This window comes from Oryza sativa, chromosome 6 (assembly GCF_034140825.1).
Source record: "Oryza sativa Japonica Group chromosome 6, ASM3414082v1".
In the NCBI taxonomy this organism is placed as follows: Eukaryota; Viridiplantae; Streptophyta; class Magnoliopsida; order Poales; family Poaceae; genus Oryza; species Oryza sativa.
Window position 1 is genome coordinate 12,170,001 of NC_089040.1, and position 18,839 is coordinate 12,188,839.

The following is an 18,839-nucleotide window of genomic DNA, read 5'->3' on the forward strand; positions in this document are numbered from 1 at the left end:
ACTGATTTATTGGCAAACCTGTTGCGTGATCTTATATAGTTGTCAATAATTAATATCCCTTTTTCTCTTGCTCCATTGTTCACAGAGAGTTTCGTATTACACCCTCCGTCCCACAAAGACTTTACCTTTGAGTTTTATGTCCAATTTTTGACTGCACGTCTTATTTAAAAAAATAAAAAATAAATACACACAAACAAAGTACTATTAATGTTTTATCATCTAATAATAATAAAAGTGCTAACCATATAAAATTTTAAATAAGATGAAGAGTCAAACCTTATATTAAAAAACTAAAAAATAGAGTCTTTGTGAGATGGAAAAAGTAAAAGTTAGTAGTACATTACATAGCAATCCTACCGTAAGGTGCAGGGTATCACCGTATTATCTATCACCCGTCTGTCTCATCACATCGCTCTAGTAAGAGACAAACACAAGAAGGCAAATGGGTGTTGGCCGGACAGCCTAGCTTCCAGAGCCCCTGAACTGATCAAGTGCCGCTCCACTGCTCTGACGAAGTCGTCCATGATTTCATCTGACGCTGCAAAATGCTGCACTATTATTGGCTCAAATACAGCTCTTACGCGCAAGGCTACCATCTTCAGATCGAGCAAGGCTTTGCCCGTGCCGTCATACGGATCGTGCATCATCATCTTGTTGACCTCAAATGAACCCTCCTCCTCTATGATGTTGTTAACTTCACTGTCCATAGGGCAGCACAAGGGAATGTAGAAGGAGTCAAGCTTTTCTTTGCTGATAACACCCTGGCATTGAATTGAAGAAAATTCAGTATAACAGAGTAGATTTGTATCAGTGTAGCTGCTTTGTATAAAATACATATAAGTTGTAGAGTAATTCAGGTAATAAATTAACCTAGTTTGGTGCCTACATATGCACTTGTGCAAGTACCCCTATGAGCTGATTTATTTCGAAACTCTTTTAATCCCTAAAGGGAGGACGCCTGAAAAGTTTTGCAGCACATGTTCTGTCACTCAACATCCAACTGTCACTGGACTGGAAATTTTGTGGGACAGTAGATGAACGCACGTTGTACATATGAAAATTATTTTCAGAATTTAATTAAGAGGTTATTACCCGTATGCCATTAAGAAAGATGATGCTGGCCTCTGTGCCACTGAAAAGTTCGAGCCTCCCTCTATGCCATCGTCGAACTTTATAGCGCCCTACACACCATTCCGTCCTTTTTGTCCTAACGGTAGAAAACAGCGCATCTAAATGACTTAGTTGCCATTAGGCGTTCTTGCCAACGTGTTCGTTCGTTCGTCCCCAAGGCGCCGAGGAAGGGGGAGGAGGGGAACAGCTCCTGGCCGAGCACCGACGTGACGAGCGCGGCCACCACGTCCACAAGCAGCGCCTGCGCGCCGATGTTGTGGGAGGACGCAACACTGTCGGCGGCGAGCGCCACGGACGCGTACATGGCTAGGTGGAGGTACATGGTGGCGTGCTCGAGGGCGTCCGTCTGGATAGTGAACGAGAGCAGTGGGAAGTCGACGAGCCGGTCCACGATGGCGAGCACGGAGAAGGAGAGGAGGAGGTAGCTGCCGTGCGGCCGCCGCCGCCACCGCTGCTCCTCCTCATCTCTTACCCGCCAGCCCACTCTGACACCCGGATCGGCGGGAGGAGGGATCCCTCCCCGGACGCCGCCGCTCCTCGTCCATCTTCTTGGTCCGCGACGAGGAGGAGCCCGTGGGCTGGGATGATCCGGAGGCGCCGTCGCCGGCAAAGGAGGAGGAGGAGGAGCCGGCCTTCATGGCGTTGAGCTTGCGGAAGTGGAGCTCGATGGTGGCGCGGAGGGAGTTGTAGGTGGCGGATGCCGCCGATGCCACGGGCGGACGGGGAGGGAGTCGTCGGCTTGGAGGACGGGGTGAGATTTCGATTTGGCTGTGGAGTGGATTGAGTGTGGTGGGCGGCGTGGATGGAGGTGGCGGTGGCCATCATTCCCTACGGCGGCGGCCTTGCCGCCGCGCCACCCCACCCCTCCTGGTCGCCGCGCCGCGCCGCCTCGGCTGGCTGCCGACGCCGCCTGGCCGCTGGCGCCGCCTGGCCGCCTCGCGCGGTCGCCTGCCTCAGCATTGTGGCTGGCCGCTTTTCCGCCGCGCCGGTCGCCTGACTCAGCGCCGCGCCTGGCCGCTTGTCCGCCGTGCCGCCTGTCCTCTTTTGAAAGGGCAAGAGCGACATTTTTCCTACCCGGGCCCATATGTCAGATTTGCCAAACGGTTAAACCCACACAGAATAGCGACAGAATGGTGTGGAGGGCGCAATAAAGCTCGCCGATGGCATATAGGAAGGCTCGAACTTTTAAGTGGTACAGAGACATGCATCATCTTTCTTAATGGCATACAGGTAAAAACCTCTTTAATTAATCATGTAGGTCGTAATTAAAGAGTTGACGTGTGCAAAGACATCTTGTGTGTGCTTGTGTCCTTTTGTTTTTGTTTTTGTTTTTGTTTTTTTGCGAATAAGAGCTTGAAGAAAAAGGTAGATGAATCAGAAGCAACAAGGGAACAGCAGTCCAAAGAGATTATGTGTGTGCTTGTGTCATATGTGATTGGAAAACACGAACATAAGACTGAATTGGTATGTGCCGAAATTGGTCAACTCACCCTTAATGCCATGTCACTTAAAGCCGTCACCGCCGGCGTCCATGGTTGAATTAACTCAGTGTCAGGTTTGTCCGAGCGCTTGACCAACAGTGAGACAACCATTCGGCCTCCAGGGACAATCTCCTGTGCCCTCAAGCTCAAGAATCGCATGAAATCCTTCCTAAACTGCCGAGCATAAGAATCCGCGACAATTTGATGCCTTGATGATCTCAACTGTTCATCACTATCATGCATCGGGATTCTACTCTTCTTGAGATCTTCAGGTGCCTGCAGTTACAATGCACACTACTTACAGAAATCAAAACATACCCCCTCCATACATGGATGGGTAATCAACACAATTAGTTACTCTCTCCATTTTTTAATATACGACGCCATTTGACTTTTGAGATTCATTTGACAATTCATCTTATTAAAAAAAATTATGTAATTATCATTTATTATATTGTGACTTGATTTATCATTAAATGTTTTTTTAAGTATTACTTAATTTTTTTTATATTTACATAAAAATTTTAAATAAGACGAATGATCGAACGTTTGTTAAAAAGTCAACAGTATCATATATTTAAAAAACGGAGGCAGTACTTACCTCGGATAACCAATGCAAGCTGTTAGCCGAGCAAACCAAATGCAAGGAGCCACGAGCGAATAGCCTCTCGTAGAACGACCCAGGTACCATACCGGTGATCACAGCAGTAGGGCGAGCGAGCGCTTCATCACCACTGTGCTTCAGTGTGTCCAAGCTCTTCGCCACGGCGTTGAAATCGTTGTCAGGCAGATCGTTCAGGAGCACGCACATCTCCGGCGGCAGCTGCTCGTGCTGCGCGCAGTAGCGGTGGATGGCGTCGACGGCGGCAGAGACGAGCGTGAGCGCGTTTGGTCCGGAGGAGCAGCCCAAGTCCGCGATCACCATGTTCTTTGGGTGAGGACATGAGCTTGTGCATAAGCCTGTGACTGCCTCCTCTATCAGAGTCTTCATCCTATCCTGGGCTGTTTTCTGCGTGCAAATTATTTTCAGATATGTCTCAATCAGATCTTGCAAGCAAGCAAAGTAAACATTGAAATAGTTGGCTTTTTTGGCCACACAATGCAGGGTGGGTGTAGTATGATGATTTTCAGATTACGGCGGGGTTTAGTTTTCAATTTTTTCTTCAAACTTCCAATTTTTCCATCAGATTAAAACTTTTTTTACACACATAATTAAACTTTCAACTTTTTTCTCTGAAATTCTAATTTTAGTCAAACTTCTAATTTTGGTGTGGAACTAAACACAATCGTCAATGGATAGAGTTACCAGCTGGGAATATGATGAAGGCCGAGTTTACTTCAAACTTTCAACTTTTCCATCACATCAAAACTTTTCTACACTCATAAACTTCCAACTTTTTCCTTCAAACTTCTAATTTTTGTCAAACTTCTAATTTTAATGTGAAACTAAACACAGCCGTCAATGGATAGAGTTACCAGCTGGGAATATGATGAAGGCAGAGTTTAGTTCCAAAACTTTTCTTCAAACTTGCAACTTTTCCATCACATCAAAACTTTCCTACACACATAAACTTCCAACTTTTTCCTTTAAACTTCTAATTTTAGTCAAACTTCCAATTTTAGCGTGGAACAAAACACAGCCGTCAATGGATAGAGTTACCAACTGGGAATATGATGAAGGCCGAGTTTAGTTCCAAAAGTTTTCTTCAAACTTCCAACTTTTCTATCACATCAAAACTTTTCTACACACACAAACTTCCAACTTTTCCGTCACATCGCTTCAATTTCAACCAAACTTTCAATTTTAGCGTGAACTAAACACACCCAAAATATGAATGCACCAAGTTAAACTGTCAAACATCAAAATTATAAAATTTATATGCGCTCAAGTCAGACAACTAGGTAGATTGGTTCCATGTGAAACCCATTTTTTTTACACAACCTTCAAGCTGACTCTATTTAGCGAGTGATTTTATAATACTTGAGAAGGTACCTGCAAGTATCATATTTTTTATATAAAATTTGGTCCTCTCAATACTTCCAGTAGCAAGAGGTATCAAATTTCAACTAAAAATTTTAATATCTCTTGGTATCTCTTAAGTATTGTAAAAATTCTCCTATCTCGAACATACCTCGATGCATCTAGTATCATAGTTCGAAAAAATGGTGCAATATTCCGTTACATTAAAATTGGAGTATTTAATTTGAACAAGTGAGCATATCCTAGCTTACTATAAACTTATCCCCCACTAACTCCTTAAGCTTAATATGCAAAGATGCCACATAATCATCCACTAACAAGATGCCATATAATCATCCACTAATTAACAAGATGCCACATCATCATCCACTAACAATCATCACATTTAAACATCATGCAAGCATGCTATATCTTTATAGTTTTTATAATTTAAGAGCTTTTCAAACACAAATATGTTAAATTATCATCTAACATAATTCACATAATGTTTCAATGTATATCTTCATACTAAATTCCCGCAGCAATGCGCGGGGTTTCACCTAGTTCTTAAAAAAATTGTCCCAAGTAAACATAGTTATATGATCATTTTGGGTAAATAGCCAATACGGTCCCTTAAGTTTCACTTCGGACTCAATTTAGTCCTCAATGTTTCAAATCGTTCAAACGAGTCCTCCAAATTAATTATTTGGGTTAATATAATCCTTGGACCAAAAAAATATCACGTGAGCATGCCAAGTTATCCTCGCATGTAGCGGTATGAATAAAATGACCATTCTAACCTTATATAATATATAGAAAAGAAAGAAAAAACACAAATAGAAAAAAATAACAGGCTAGCCGAGGCCCAACGATCGGTGCTTGACTACAGCAATCGTAAGTGACAATTCTAAAACGATCATACACCTGTGAAACATTTGTCTTCTTTTCTTTTCTTTCTTTTTTATATGGTATATAAGGATAGAATGGTCATTTCATTCATACCGCTGCATGGCAGGATGACTTGGCATGGCATGCTCAAGGGACACTTTTTTGAGTTCAAGGACTATATTAACCCAAATGATTAATTTGGAGAACTTTTTTGAATGATTTGAAACTCCGAGGACTAAACTGAGCCCAAGCAAAACTTCAGAGACCATATTAGCTATTCAGCCGATCATTTTTATATAAACATTTAGGCCATTAAAATTAGCTTCCACCATATTAATGGCAATTCCTTTCCTTATTTTGTCAAAAACAGGTGAATAAGATTGCATTATGACCAAAATAAATCCATTTCTCTGTTTTTTGGCAAATATCAAACTGTCATCAATTTTTGTACAATAGACCTTTTATAAAAACAAAAATATCTGATCAGTACAAATTCTGCCTTGACTGGTTCTTATTTCAATGATTCAATTCATTTATAATCTGCTACTGTCAGTTCCTTCAGATGACGAATTAGTACAAGGCATGTAATACTCAGAAATGAGGCAACGCCCTCAACTTTCGACAATCATAAGAAGCCGGTATAGCACTTTGAAGAAAGAGCAAGCATCTCTGGCCACCGAGTCAGAGATTTGCGCCAATGGGCTTGGTCCACCCCACTCCCACTCGCGCCTAACGATGAGAACCGATTCCCTCGGTCTCGAGTGCACATTGCTCTCTCTCTTGTGCGATGATCGGACGCGCTATCTACGTAACGGACTCGCCCACGATCCCCTCAATGCACAAACATATAAAGGGAACGTTACCCGTTCATTGGCGACGATCGATTTACGGCTTAGCCAAAACCAAAACTCTCAGACTTTCGATCTTAAGGTGTGTTGAAGGGGAACGAATGGCGAATTCCCATCGCCGTCGCCGCACGGTGATCTTCATAACCGGTGCCTTACAACACCGTACCGACGCATCTAAGGCGACCATATGGTTTCTTCATCTAGTCAGTACACCAATAAATTCCACATAAGAGAAATTAGGTGATCATGCATAGCCTAAGTTTGTGCATTTAAGAGTTAAACACAAGCATACCTGAAGTGCTGAGTTCTGAGCATAGCTCGTTTCACCTTGCCCTGGATTCATATGCACACTCTGTTTGGAGTTGGTGGCCATGATTCAGTTTCTTTCTCTTCTCTTTTGTGAAGCTAAGCTATCTGATTACCTACTTATAACCTTGCAGTTTTCATCAGTGGCATCATTTGACTGGTTTTTTGTTTTTTGCCCCAGTATTTGACTTGGCCACTTTGGAAATTTGTGCACTGTCAGACAAATGAGACGGTCCACCACTCTACCTATACCTACTTCAGAAATTCCACCTTTACAGTTTTAACTACTTAAGAAATCCATATGTGCAAATATTAAACTATATTCGTTTTGAAATACAGCGAGAAACAGTAAAATTTGTTTAACAAAAGGAAAATAGCCTTGTCTTATCTGTTGTGAAGATAACAAGTGTTGGATTGACAACCACAAAGTGTTGATGTGATACTCTGATGCATCTCCATTATCTGAAGTGATAACTCCAAAACTGTTGGCTTCTGTGAATATATAAAGTAGATGAATCACATAGGTAACCAAAATAATGACTGGAAAATAATTTATGACAAGAGGTAAAAGATTAACTGATTTCGCAGCACCAACCATAGACTCCTTCAAGCCTGACCTTTAAACACACAACTCAATGCATCGGTCAAAGCAATCAACGTTCACAACACGCGCACCCTCACCCAACCCATATGATGAAAGTATTTAGATCTATTGGTAGAAATGTGAAGCGTGTTATTGTTAAAAAAAATATGGATGGGTATAATCGTTATTTAGCCATGACTAAACTTGTTTTCTCTTTCTTTGGTTTATTTGGATGCAACATGAGCAATGCCTGTAGAATGGATGACCACAAATCGACCTAGATAGGGTGAAAAACATAAAATAACAAAAGTTACTTTTAATCACTATATTAACAAATTACTAATCAATATATTAGTAAATTACTAATTTATTCTTAATAATAGTGAACAGTTCAGATCTATCACCGGTAGATAGCATCGGATCATCGCTCACTCCGTAAGTATGTGAACTTGGATCAAATAAGGATGCAAGTAAGAAACGGAATTGGATCCTTACCGCACAGAGCTACAGCGTTCAGATTAGATTCAATATCCTAAGTTTGATCTAATTAGTAAGTGTGCTTCAGATTAACTGTAGCGCACCCGAATACTATCTCCGATTAACTTTTGTCTATATTCTGAATATATTTTATCCAAATACATAGTTAGTAGTTGCAAAATTATAAAATGGATGTAGTACCTATATATCAGTGAAATAATGCATTTTAGTATGGCAAAAGAGACATTTTGGTGTTAAATTCGTCGCTCTCTGCAATAAATGCAGATGATTATTTTTTTGCGAGGAAACTCCCTACTCAAAGTAACTAGAAGAAAAAAAAATGGAAATTCAACAGCGTGCTTAGAAAATTTACACCATATGTGCCTAGTCGTTTCATTGTCAACAGCGTGCTTAGAAAATTGAACAGCGTGCTTTGGTTCAGGTTTTGTCAAAACTTCACCTTTTTAGTTTTGTTCAGAACAATAACAATAAGTTGCTGATTTGTAAAATAAGAATTAATATCAAACCTACATCACGATTATAAGTGCTCACTTTTGATTGATCCAAAATCATATTAAGTTTCTTTTTACCATAGAGAAACTTTTCCAAAGAACTTTTCATATAAGAAACTTTTTTTTGGTCAAATTTGTATAATTTTGACAATCAATCAAAACACATTTATTCCTGTGACACTTAGAACAAGAAAGTAACTAATGAGATTTCACAAGATTCTCTATACGCTCAACACAACCTATTTAATTGCTTCCCCCTCAGCCTATAGGCTTCCTCCTGGGCCTTGGTGTTTGTCATTGAGACCAATAGTGTTTGTCATTCGGCCCATTTTCTGATGTCTCGATGAGTTTATGAGCCCAAATCTTCTAGGATAGAATTCTCCTCCATTTTTGATGGTCTTTCCTCTCAACTTTGGTGGTTTATTACATACATTTATTCACTAACACTCGTGGGAATTGTTAGAATTAAGTCCAACACTATGTTGATTAATTTCAAAATGCACTTTGAGTAATTTTAAGAAACCAATATATCTTTGTGTTGATTAATCCTTTTTCACACAAAACATTGAATAAAGAACTCGCACAAAATGCAACTTTATATTTTTTCAAAATTAAAGAACCTTGATGTCGCCTATAGGAGGGATGAATATGCGTTCCTAAAATTTATCACAACTTCATAGCATATTACAATGATAAGAACTTTCAGTTCAAATCAGAGCTTCCGATATGGAATTGGAAATTTTGGTCTCCACAAAAAGTTCAGCGGATAACAAAATAAAACACTGCCTATGAAATTGTAGCTCCAACAAACAAAATGCAAATGAATCAAAAGGTGACAAACAAGGTATCTAAGTGTTGGTATTTCTTACAGTCACAGATAAAATCCGCAAGCACACGGATATACCGATGTAGCACTTCACCTGGGAGTATTTCAAGGTATCGATTTCCACAGGGAACGTGTATGCTCAGCTCTTTTCCAGGTTCATCCAAGGGCACAAGGCAGAAATAGGCAAATGATAGAGAGGATTTCTTAGTAGGAAATAGTGTCCACGAAAAGCTTATTTAATCCTATCGCAATACTTTAGGCTCTAGCTCGCTCGCTGCTACCAGAACACGCTCTATTCCGTACCCAGACAGGGAGGATTGCGGTAATTTTGAGGGCTGTCACTACCTCTACACCAACCTCTAGCGATCTTTGGGATATGCAGCAATCATTGGAAATTAACAACCTAGACACCGCCTCTATACAATTAATTACTACTTTTGTGTTTGTAACTCACCAAAGTAATCACTATTTATAAATGAGCAATAGTTAACAATGATCTAGTACGCTAATAGGAACTAACTTAGAGGTAATTCTCACAAGTATATCTTAATTACTCAGAAAAGATATTTCTATTAAAGTAGAGTAATTAACAAGGTACAAAAAGCAAAGAGGAAAATACCGACAACTCCAGAATTTCTCTGACTATTTCTCCTTACTCTCTTCCTAATCTAGTGTACGTAAAAATACAATAGAGCCCCTTGTAATTCATCTCGAATTTGGTGTGTGTCAGAATGGAGAACGAGAGCTCCGTTTATAGGCTGATAATGTGGCTTGTAGCGGTTGGAATTGTTCTAAATGCACCGTAACCATCATTGGGAGGTAATCCTGGACGTCCACGTGGAAGCAGATGGCGAGGAGGCATGATGGCGGTTTGGCTGATCCTAGGGTTTGGCCGAACCCTCGCGTACCCCTCAGCCTGTGGGCTTCCTCCTGGGCCTAGATGTTTGTCTCCTAAGCCCAATGGTGTGTTGATTGGGCCCACTTTCTGATGTCTCGATGAGTTGATGAGCCCAAATCATCGATGGATTTTTGTTTGTATTTTCTCTCAACTTTGGTGGTTTATTACATGCATACAATTATTCAACAACACTCGTGGAAATTGTTCGAATTAAGTCGTACCACTATATTGGATGTTTTATAACTTCTGATTTATGCACGTATTGACGGCATAAAAATGGCATTTAACAGCCGCCAACAAACCAAGAGAGGAGACATGTGATTTGTTTCCCGAAGTTCGGATCCACGGATTCTACGTCTCTGTTGAGGGGCCACAAAGGCTAGGTCTATTTCAACCCTTTCCTCACGAGGTTGCACAAATGCACTTCTCGATTTCACTCTTGATTTCTTCCTTTGCGGAAACGAAATCAAAACATTCACAAACTTTCTGAGTCACACCACAATCTTGGGTGCTCACCGGCGAAGCCTAGCCATCTAGGAAAACTCAGTTCCCAAAAATAACAAACACAATCGAACATTTGCTTGCTATGAAATCGAGTGCTCAAAGTATGGAGTAAAGCTCAATAGCTCTCAATTTCTCAATCTTTCAATCCAACTCTCTCCTCTTCTCAAATCCCTCTCACAAAGTGACACCACAAAGGTAAGGAAATGATGAAGGCTATTTGGTTTTGGATGTGTCTAATGTTTCGCAAGAACATCAGCCACTCAATAAGGGGATGAAGGGGTTTATATACCTGAGCACCTCAAAATTAGCCGTTTGAGACAAAAATTCCATTACTGGAAGTTCCGAGATGCATTTTCAGACAAGTCTATAACCTTTTGAGACAAAGATTCCATTTTTTGCAAGTTCCGAAATTACAAAAAACCCCAGAGAGCGAAACACCCATAACTTTTTGCTCGGAAGTCCGTTTTTGATGATCCTGAACTCTATGAAAAGCTTACTCAGATAACTATCCAACTCATCCAAAAGGAAGGTCTATAACCACTCAAAGGATAGGTTAAAACTTGGGTTTCACTCAAGGTAGCAGTAGGATAGGTCACTTTGAGTACCGAGTCAAACACAAACACATTGAAGTTGCTTCCCTATTAATAATACGACATTCCTATACACAAATATAAACAGGAAACAAATTATACCAATAAGAATGCCTTCATGCCATCTTCCTTTATTTGTCTTAAGAGATACCAACGTCAAAACAGTTTCATCATATATTCTTCAAAGATTGATGAGGGCTCCTTGTAGCTTTATATGGCCTCGCACGGTCCATCACGACTAATATGATCCGTTGTCAAACGCAGCCTATTGTTGACGTTTTTTATGGCCAACACGAGATCACCTAACGATTTGCGGTGTAATCAATAGAGTCGCCAAAATCGATAGATCAAAATCGGCTAGTGGAACCGATTTCGAGATTAATTCACTTTCGTGGAATCACATGACTAATTTACGAGCAAATTAGTAAAGAAGATAATATCGTACTTACATAACGACGAACGACTAGTTTCCGAGCAAACTAGCAAAGGATAACCTCCTCGCTTTCGTGGAGAAGCATGACCGTTTTTCAGCGCAAAACAGCAAAGATTAACCAAATTCTAGGGTTCCTGAACTCAGCCATGAAAGTAAAATAGAAAATAACGGAAAAGTAAAGAACAAGAAGAATAGTAGATTGAAATTGTGTTCGGGGTTCTAATATGATCTAATACCCTGGTATATATATAGAGAGAAGACCTAAGCACCGGACCTACAAGCCCCACGTATGGGAACTCAAGTGAATTAACTAATACGATTTAATCTAAATTAATTAACTACCAAAATATCCTCTCTTCCTTCGCCGCAACAGACGCTGTGCATGGCAACGTGTCCTCGACTCGGTCATCCGGTTCTCTGCAGCGTGGGTCATGCGCCAGCCTCCCATGGCACGGCTTCTGCAAGCAAGAAGGGATAAAATTCCAGCAGGCTAGGCAGCAGCCAATCAGCTGCTCCACCACGATACATCAAGCTTCACACCAAATTTCTTCTCCACACTGAAATTCCTCGACTGCAGCAAAATCCAGCAAAACAGAACAGCACATGGTTTCTTTTACTGCAGTGACATGAAACTCAGATGATCCAATCCCATGCTGATATTTCCAGTAAACCAATCAAAAATACACCAGCTATTCCAAATAATCTGGCCTATGCAAATAAAACTAGCTATAAGCCAAATTATAATGCAAACACCAACATGATCCGTTCTTAAACGCAGCCTACGATAAATGCTCGCGTGATGCATGGGCTACCATACTTGTTTATCCTAACATTGTTAATCAGACCTCAAAAGTCATCGTCTTGTCAATCATTTTTGGTGAGAAGTAGGATTTGCACGGTTTGGAGAAAGTAACTCATGATTTTTTTTCAAGGAAACATAGAATCGTCAACTGGCTTGGATCGACAAATATCCCGTGGCACGACCTAAAGTAGATTTATTATCAGTACTACTATGTTTTTTTTCCAATCACGTGGGAGACATGGAATTTTCTAATTAATCCATGCAAATCGTACAAAAAAAGTTGTAGCCAAGTTAGAATACCTGTTTTTTTCTTTTTACGATTTACATGGATTTATTAGCTCGTGTGGTATTCTAACTCTTTCTGATGATGTTTGAACTCCCTCGTAGAGCATAGTATATGGTTACTATGTATTACGGTTCAATTTCAACTCAGTGACTTGATAGTTATCAGAAAAATAAATTGTACATCTCAAAGTGAGGCGGAAGAGACTACCGATTGGGCGCCCGATCCAGGCGTGGAAAAATAGGGCGTTGACGTTAGCATGCATGCATACGTGCAAAACCACTTTAAACTATTTTTTCTCTTAAATTACTTATCCAAATCATGATCTGATTGCACCATTAAATTCATTGCAATTAAATCTTTAAAACAAGACCACACATGGATATATTCCGTCGAAATTTTTTTAGCTTATTATTGAATTATTTTTAAATGTTGCACGATGTTCCACCAAGTATATCGGAATTGTTTCGCTAAGTAGATCGAAAATATTTCAATCGTTTAAATCAGGTGTTGTTTCACCTTATATAAAAACAATATTTCAGCAAATAGTGAAAGAATGTTTTAGTTCACTGCAACATTATATCTGTATATAATGAAACATTGTGAGTACACTAGGTGAAACATTTTTGGTGGGAAAAAAATAAAAAGAATTCCCTTAATAGAGGGTTTTCAAAATATGTGGGTGATCTGTTGCAAAAGAATATTTCAGTTCACTGCAATATTAGATATATACATAGTGAAACATTATGAGTAGGTGAAACATTTTTGCTGGAACAAACAAATGAAACGGATTCTCTTAATAGAGGGTTTCCAAATATGTGGGTGATTTGTTGCAACGGCACGTTACATAATATCGCAATCCACTGCAACATTTGATCCGTACATAGTGAAACATCATAAGTACACTAGCTGAAACATCATAAAACTACTGGTTGTAACATCAAAAGAGACCATATGCAACATTCAAAAAATATCAATAAAAAAGCTAAAATATTTTTTTGTCGAAATATAATTATGTGTGGTCTTGTTATAAAGATTTAATTATAACAAATTTAGTGGTGTAATTATATCGTAGATTAGATAAATAGTTTACGAGAAAAAATCTTTTGAAGAAATAAGAGATGGGAGCATGTGAGGAGAGATTCTTTGCATGCAGTGGCAGGTACACCCATCGTCTGATTTTACTCCCCTCCCGTCGGGTGCCCGACGACCAGCATTATCGAAGTGAGGCTGACAAAATATATACCACTCCTATTTGTCGGCTAACAAGAGCAAAACCCAGGACGACGGCGATCTAATGTTGGTCCACGAGTACCACCTCTGGCTCCTCCCCTCCTTCCTCCACATCGGCTGCCCGTGCTCCTCGTTCTTCACTGCAATGGAGAGATGGAAAAGTATGAAGATAAGGGAGGGTGGAAGGAAGAAAATAAATCTGACGGGTGGGTCTCTCATACAGATGGAGAAGAAGATGGAAACCGTGACGGTGATAGCAATAGTTCTAATTTTACGTATAATCAAATAGTATGGATACGAATAGACGTATGTAATAATATTTATCTAAAATGACACATTTCGAATGACACTGATTAAATTAACCCAACAATTGAAACACACCGGCCACTTCTATTTGTTGGTTGGAGAAGATAAATATTTCGTTGTCAACATTCGCAGTCAACAATTTGAATGAAGACCCCGTTAATTCAGACCAGGCATCATACGATCCTCACTAGCTTAACTATCTCTGTCAATCGTTTACTACACAGCTACTGCCTCCGTCCCAATGTAAATATATAGTTGTGGATTTTCGTGTCAACGTTTGACTGTCGGTTTTATTTGAAAAAATCATGATTAGTATTTTAATTGTTATTAGATGATAAAATATAAATAGTATTTTATGTGACTATTTTTTAATCCTTTTAAAAATTTTTTAAATAAGACAAAGAGTCAAACATTGAACACGGAAACTCATAGCTATAATTACAATATTATAGTGGGACGGATTTAGTATCAATTAGTATTCAAGTTGTACTTGCCATCAAAGGCTCAGCGCGATTCCTATATAAAATGGCCACGGCAAGTGTTTCATGGCGCACTCTCATAATAAAAAAAAGGCTTAAAAACGCTCAGCGCAAATGGCTTGCTTCTAGGTGTGTGATCTTCCTGTTCGTCTTGTTGGTCTCTCTTGCAATTGCTTCGCAGGGCGTCCATGCAGCTAGGGAGCTTGTCGAGACCACCAAGGTAAATACCCAAACACACGCCCAGCTATATATCAAAATCTCTAGTTTTGTCCAAAATATTAGGAGGAGCCGCGATTTTGGTATCTTAAGTGAAATCTTGCCAGGAGAATTTTTATTTTCAAAATTTTGAACAACATTTATTTGATTTTGAACCACTCTGAACAAAATTCATCCTTTTTTTTATAAAGAAAATGATTGAATCCAAAATTTGGTAATAATGTCCCGGTAGGGTCTTAGCTAGGGAAATACTGCAAGATATCGGTGCCATCTCGTCGAGAAATTAATCCCTGCACATACCCACATGAAAATTTCACACGCATCATCACTTTTCAAACCACTCTTTATTTCATAATTTTCAGCTTTAGTTTGTGTTGAGAAAGGTTAACAAGTGCGGTGCCTTCGGGTACACTGGTGGAGAAACCCTTTGTAGTCCCGGTTCGTAACCCCCCTTTAGTCCCGGTTTCCAAACCGGAAGTACCAATCCAGGACTAAAGATCGCTATCTTTAGTCCCGGGTGAAATAACCGGGAGTAAAGATCGATCTTTAGTCACCAACCGGGACTAAAGATCGAGCTGACCTTTTTTTTTCATGGCCCTGTTGCTGCATGGTTTATATATATATATATATATATATATATATATATATATATATATATATATATATATATATATATATATATATATATATATATATATATATATATATATATATATATATATATATATATATATATATATATATATATATATATATATATATATAAACCATGCATATATATGTTTCAATACATATATATGCATACATATATATATGTATATATATATATTATATTATATTATATGTATATATGGTTCAGTACATATGTATATACATGCATAATATATATGTATTTATACATATATATGTTATGCAAATGCATATGTATATAGATATATATATGACCAAAATATATTTACATTATAGAAAATGTGTACACATGCATGTAGAAACATATGTAGTCATGTATTAATTACAATCCATTATATGTCCTAGCTAGTTACGATTTCGACGTAGTAGTAGTCGCTGCTAGCTCAGAAGCTAAGGACCGGTGAATTGTGTTTCCGTCGTAGTAGAATTCACCCTTGGGATCAAGGATTTCTTCGTTGATGAATCCCATGAGTTGTTCTTGAACCGCTGCGATAAATTCCTTGTGTGTGGTCAGGTTATCCCTCATGCGAATAAACTATATGAATGTATGAAATTGATTAGTAATTAAACAAGAAATCGTTACGTAATGAAATTTTGAATTTATTTGTACGTACATCGAGCTCTCTTGTGGTGATGATTTGGTCTGCAAGGCAGTGGCAATACTCACACACGTAGTAGCCGCACAAGTTAGTTCCCTGCTTTTGCTTTGCGCACTACAAATAAATGACAAATTAACGGCGTGAGATCTAATTAATATACAGTTGTATGTATTAATTTTAATCGGAGAAATATAAATGTAGAGCATGTGTACTCACAGGAAATTTGAACCTCCGCCTAAGTCTTTCTCTCCAGTTGCCGCGGACCAAATGACGGAACCGAAACCAAGCCCTACATGGAGTTTAAAGATATGATTCGTAGTAGAAATAATTAACATAACAAGAATTTCTTAATTAACAGAGAAACTTATGCCAGTACCTGTCTATAAGTTCGAAAACCTTGTCAAACGTAGACTCTTTTTTATCCATTGAGTCATATACGTTGACGGTGCAGGCCGACAGGTCGAAGAGTAAAAGCACCCAGTGGAATCTGCAATGTGCGTGGGATGCATTACATATGAAACACTTAGCAAGTTCGTACGGGAATGAAATTTGGTATGTAGGAAGACAGTAAAATTAAACTAACTCTGTGTTGTACGGCAACAGTATGAACGTCTTGTAATGCTGCGCCTTCAGGAGATGGACGAGATTGTCCTCTGTTTCCTGCGGATATTGGTCGAGCATTGCAACGTTTACTCTCCGAGGGTCGATGAATCCAGTATAGAAAACCCTCCGCCGTCGGGCCCTTTGAATCTCCATTCTACAACGATAAAAGGGAGTATTTTATTTTATATAGTCTACTTATATACAAGGACCTAATTAATTAAAGTAGACGTAGTAATTAAGAATTATAATTGAACGATATACTTACAAAGTCCAGCAACTCATAATAGAGACGTCGAGGGCGTCCAGCTGGTATACTTCGTAGATTCCCTTGAAATTGATCCAGAGAATATCATCTCCTTGCAAGAAGTCCGGGTCCCTGATCCTCGCTCCTATCATCTCTCTACCGGTGGCGCTCATCTCCACGTACAGTTGATGGAACTTGTACATTTGTGTGGGTAGGGACTGCACCAGCTCGGGCTTGACAAGCGGTTTACCGAGTTCGTACATGTATTTCAATTCCGCATTTTCTATTGGTTCAACTCCTAGCAATTGATCCGTAGTTAGACCGGTGTCAATAATAAATTCTTCTATCGTCATGTCTTCCCCGGTCACCAACGGCTCGATCTCCTGGTTTGGTTGCTCTCCAAGCTAAGGGACTGGTTTGGACTTTCTAGAAGATGCTTTCTTCAGCGTTCGCTCTGGGGTCTATAGGAATCTTCTTTTCTGGACTTCGAGGCTTGAATTGTCTCTTGACTTCTGATGCAACGTAAGCGTCAAGCTCCTCTTGCGTGCAATCGTACCCCGGGTCCTTGTTCTTGGCGGCGTCAACTTTCGCCTTCTTCGTTGCCCTTGTGTGGGCAGGCGGTGGAGCTGGGGGGGCCCTTGACTTTGAAGGTGCCGGAAGAGGAGCTTGCGGAGGAGTAGGTGTAGGAGCACGAGGAGGAGTCGGTGCAGGATCCTGAGGAGGAGTCGATGCTGGAGCCTGAGGTGGAGACGGTGCTAGCGGAGCATGAGGAGGAGACGGTGCAGGATCCTGAGGAGGAGATGGCGGAGCCGGAGGAGATGGTGCACGAGACGCCGCTTGTCGCCCAGGGAGGATGATGTACCGCCTGCGCCATAGAATAATGGCATGGCTTGTGTCTCGTAGATGCGTCTCACCGTCTCCTCCAGGGTAATCCAGCTCGAGGTCCTCGTACGCGCCTTCGACCAACTCAACTTCGACCTTCGAGTATCCTGCTGGAATCGGCCTGCAGTGGTAAGTACCTGAAGGGTCCGTTGGGATGGCCATGCCCGACGCCACCTTCATGTTGTGAGAGATTATTTATTAGTAATCAACATATATAAGCAACAACTAGCGGAATGGCTAAATCTTACCTTTATTGATAAGTTCTTGAAAGGAATATGCAGCTCACATGGTGTCCGCTGAGTGATGTCATCAACGGGACAGGTCGATTCGTCCTGTGTTTGCATGGCGTCCATGCTCTGTGATCCTACTTGCCCCGTTGAGGCGCAGCTGCTACGGTTTCCTGACGGGCTCACCATTGCAGGAGGAATGGTCGGCTGGGGATCATGGGACCGATGTGCGGCCATGCGTTCATCAACCTTCCTTGCCACCTCCTCTTGCATGTTGAGTTCGTAGCTCGATATCCGGAACTCTAGGTCTGCAATCTTCGCCTCGGTATCTCTCTTGCTCCTCATCCGACTCCTGTACGTGTGGATGTCCTCCTTGAAACCAATCTTCCAAGGAATCACCCCTTTCCCTCGTGTTCGTCCTGGATGCTCTGGAGTCTGCAGGGCGAGTGTCAGCTCGTCCCTATCTCTGTCTGGTCGGAACGTGCCCTGAGAGGAGGCTTCCACTGCATCTGTTAGTCGTCGCGCAGCCTCTCGTATCTGATCGCCGAAGACCAGTGAGCTATCAGCTGGGTTGAGCGTTCCACCGTGAGCATAGTACCAGAACTTCGATCGTTCCGGCCAATTGGCTGTTGCCGGTTCGATACCCCTCTCAATCAAGCTAGCCTCCATCTCCTCCCACTTTGGCATCGCGACGCTATAGCCTCCTGACCTCAAGTGGTGATGGTACTTCTTCTTGGCGGTATTTTCTTTGTTTCTTTCCATCATCGCCTGCCCTTGTTCACCTGTCTTATATGCAACGAACTCATCCCAGTGATCCCTTAGCTTTGGGAATGTGTCG

The 18,839-nt window shown here is 40.6% G+C and overlaps 1 protein-coding gene and 1 long non-coding RNA gene across 7 annotated transcripts in view; both read right to left on the reverse strand.

Annotated features, from left to right (window-relative positions):
* The window catches only part of LOC9269280 (probable jasmonic acid carboxyl methyltransferase 2), a 12,984-nt gene extending 1,334 nt beyond the window's left edge, over positions 1 to 11,650 (reverse strand). Inside the window, exons 1-7 of one of the 6 annotated variants that reach the window (XM_015785920.3) lie at positions 11,454 to 11,650; positions 7,192 to 7,231; positions 6,601 to 7,106; positions 6,324 to 6,508; positions 3,214 to 3,621; positions 2,622 to 2,888; positions 189 to 761 (exon numbers count right to left, since the gene is read on the reverse strand). In XM_015785920.3, coding sequence (XP_015641406.1) covers positions 405 to 761; positions 2,622 to 2,888; positions 3,214 to 3,603 — 1,014 coding nt within the window. In that variant the 5' untranslated portion in view covers positions 3,604 to 3,621; positions 6,324 to 6,508; positions 6,601 to 7,106; positions 7,192 to 7,231; positions 11,454 to 11,650 and the 3' untranslated portion in view covers positions 189 to 404. Of the gene's footprint in view, positions 1 to 188; positions 762 to 2,621; positions 2,889 to 3,213; positions 3,622 to 6,323; positions 6,509 to 6,600; positions 7,107 to 7,191; positions 7,333 to 11,453 lie in introns of those variants that run through there. The other 5 variants (XM_066311858.1, XM_066311859.1, XM_015785915.3 and 2 more) reach the window with 5 other exon arrangements.
* A 4,127-nt stretch (positions 11,651 to 15,777) lies between these two features.
* Positions 15,778 to 16,592, reverse strand: LOC136357086 (uncharacterized). The gene is made up of 4 exons (XR_010742147.1): positions 16,422 to 16,592; positions 16,262 to 16,334; positions 16,061 to 16,159; positions 15,778 to 15,981 (listed from the first exon to the last, which is right to left on the reverse strand). It is a non-coding gene; the product is annotated as an uncharacterized lncRNA (long non-coding RNA).
* Positions 16,593 to 18,839: the final 2,247 nt, after the last annotated feature.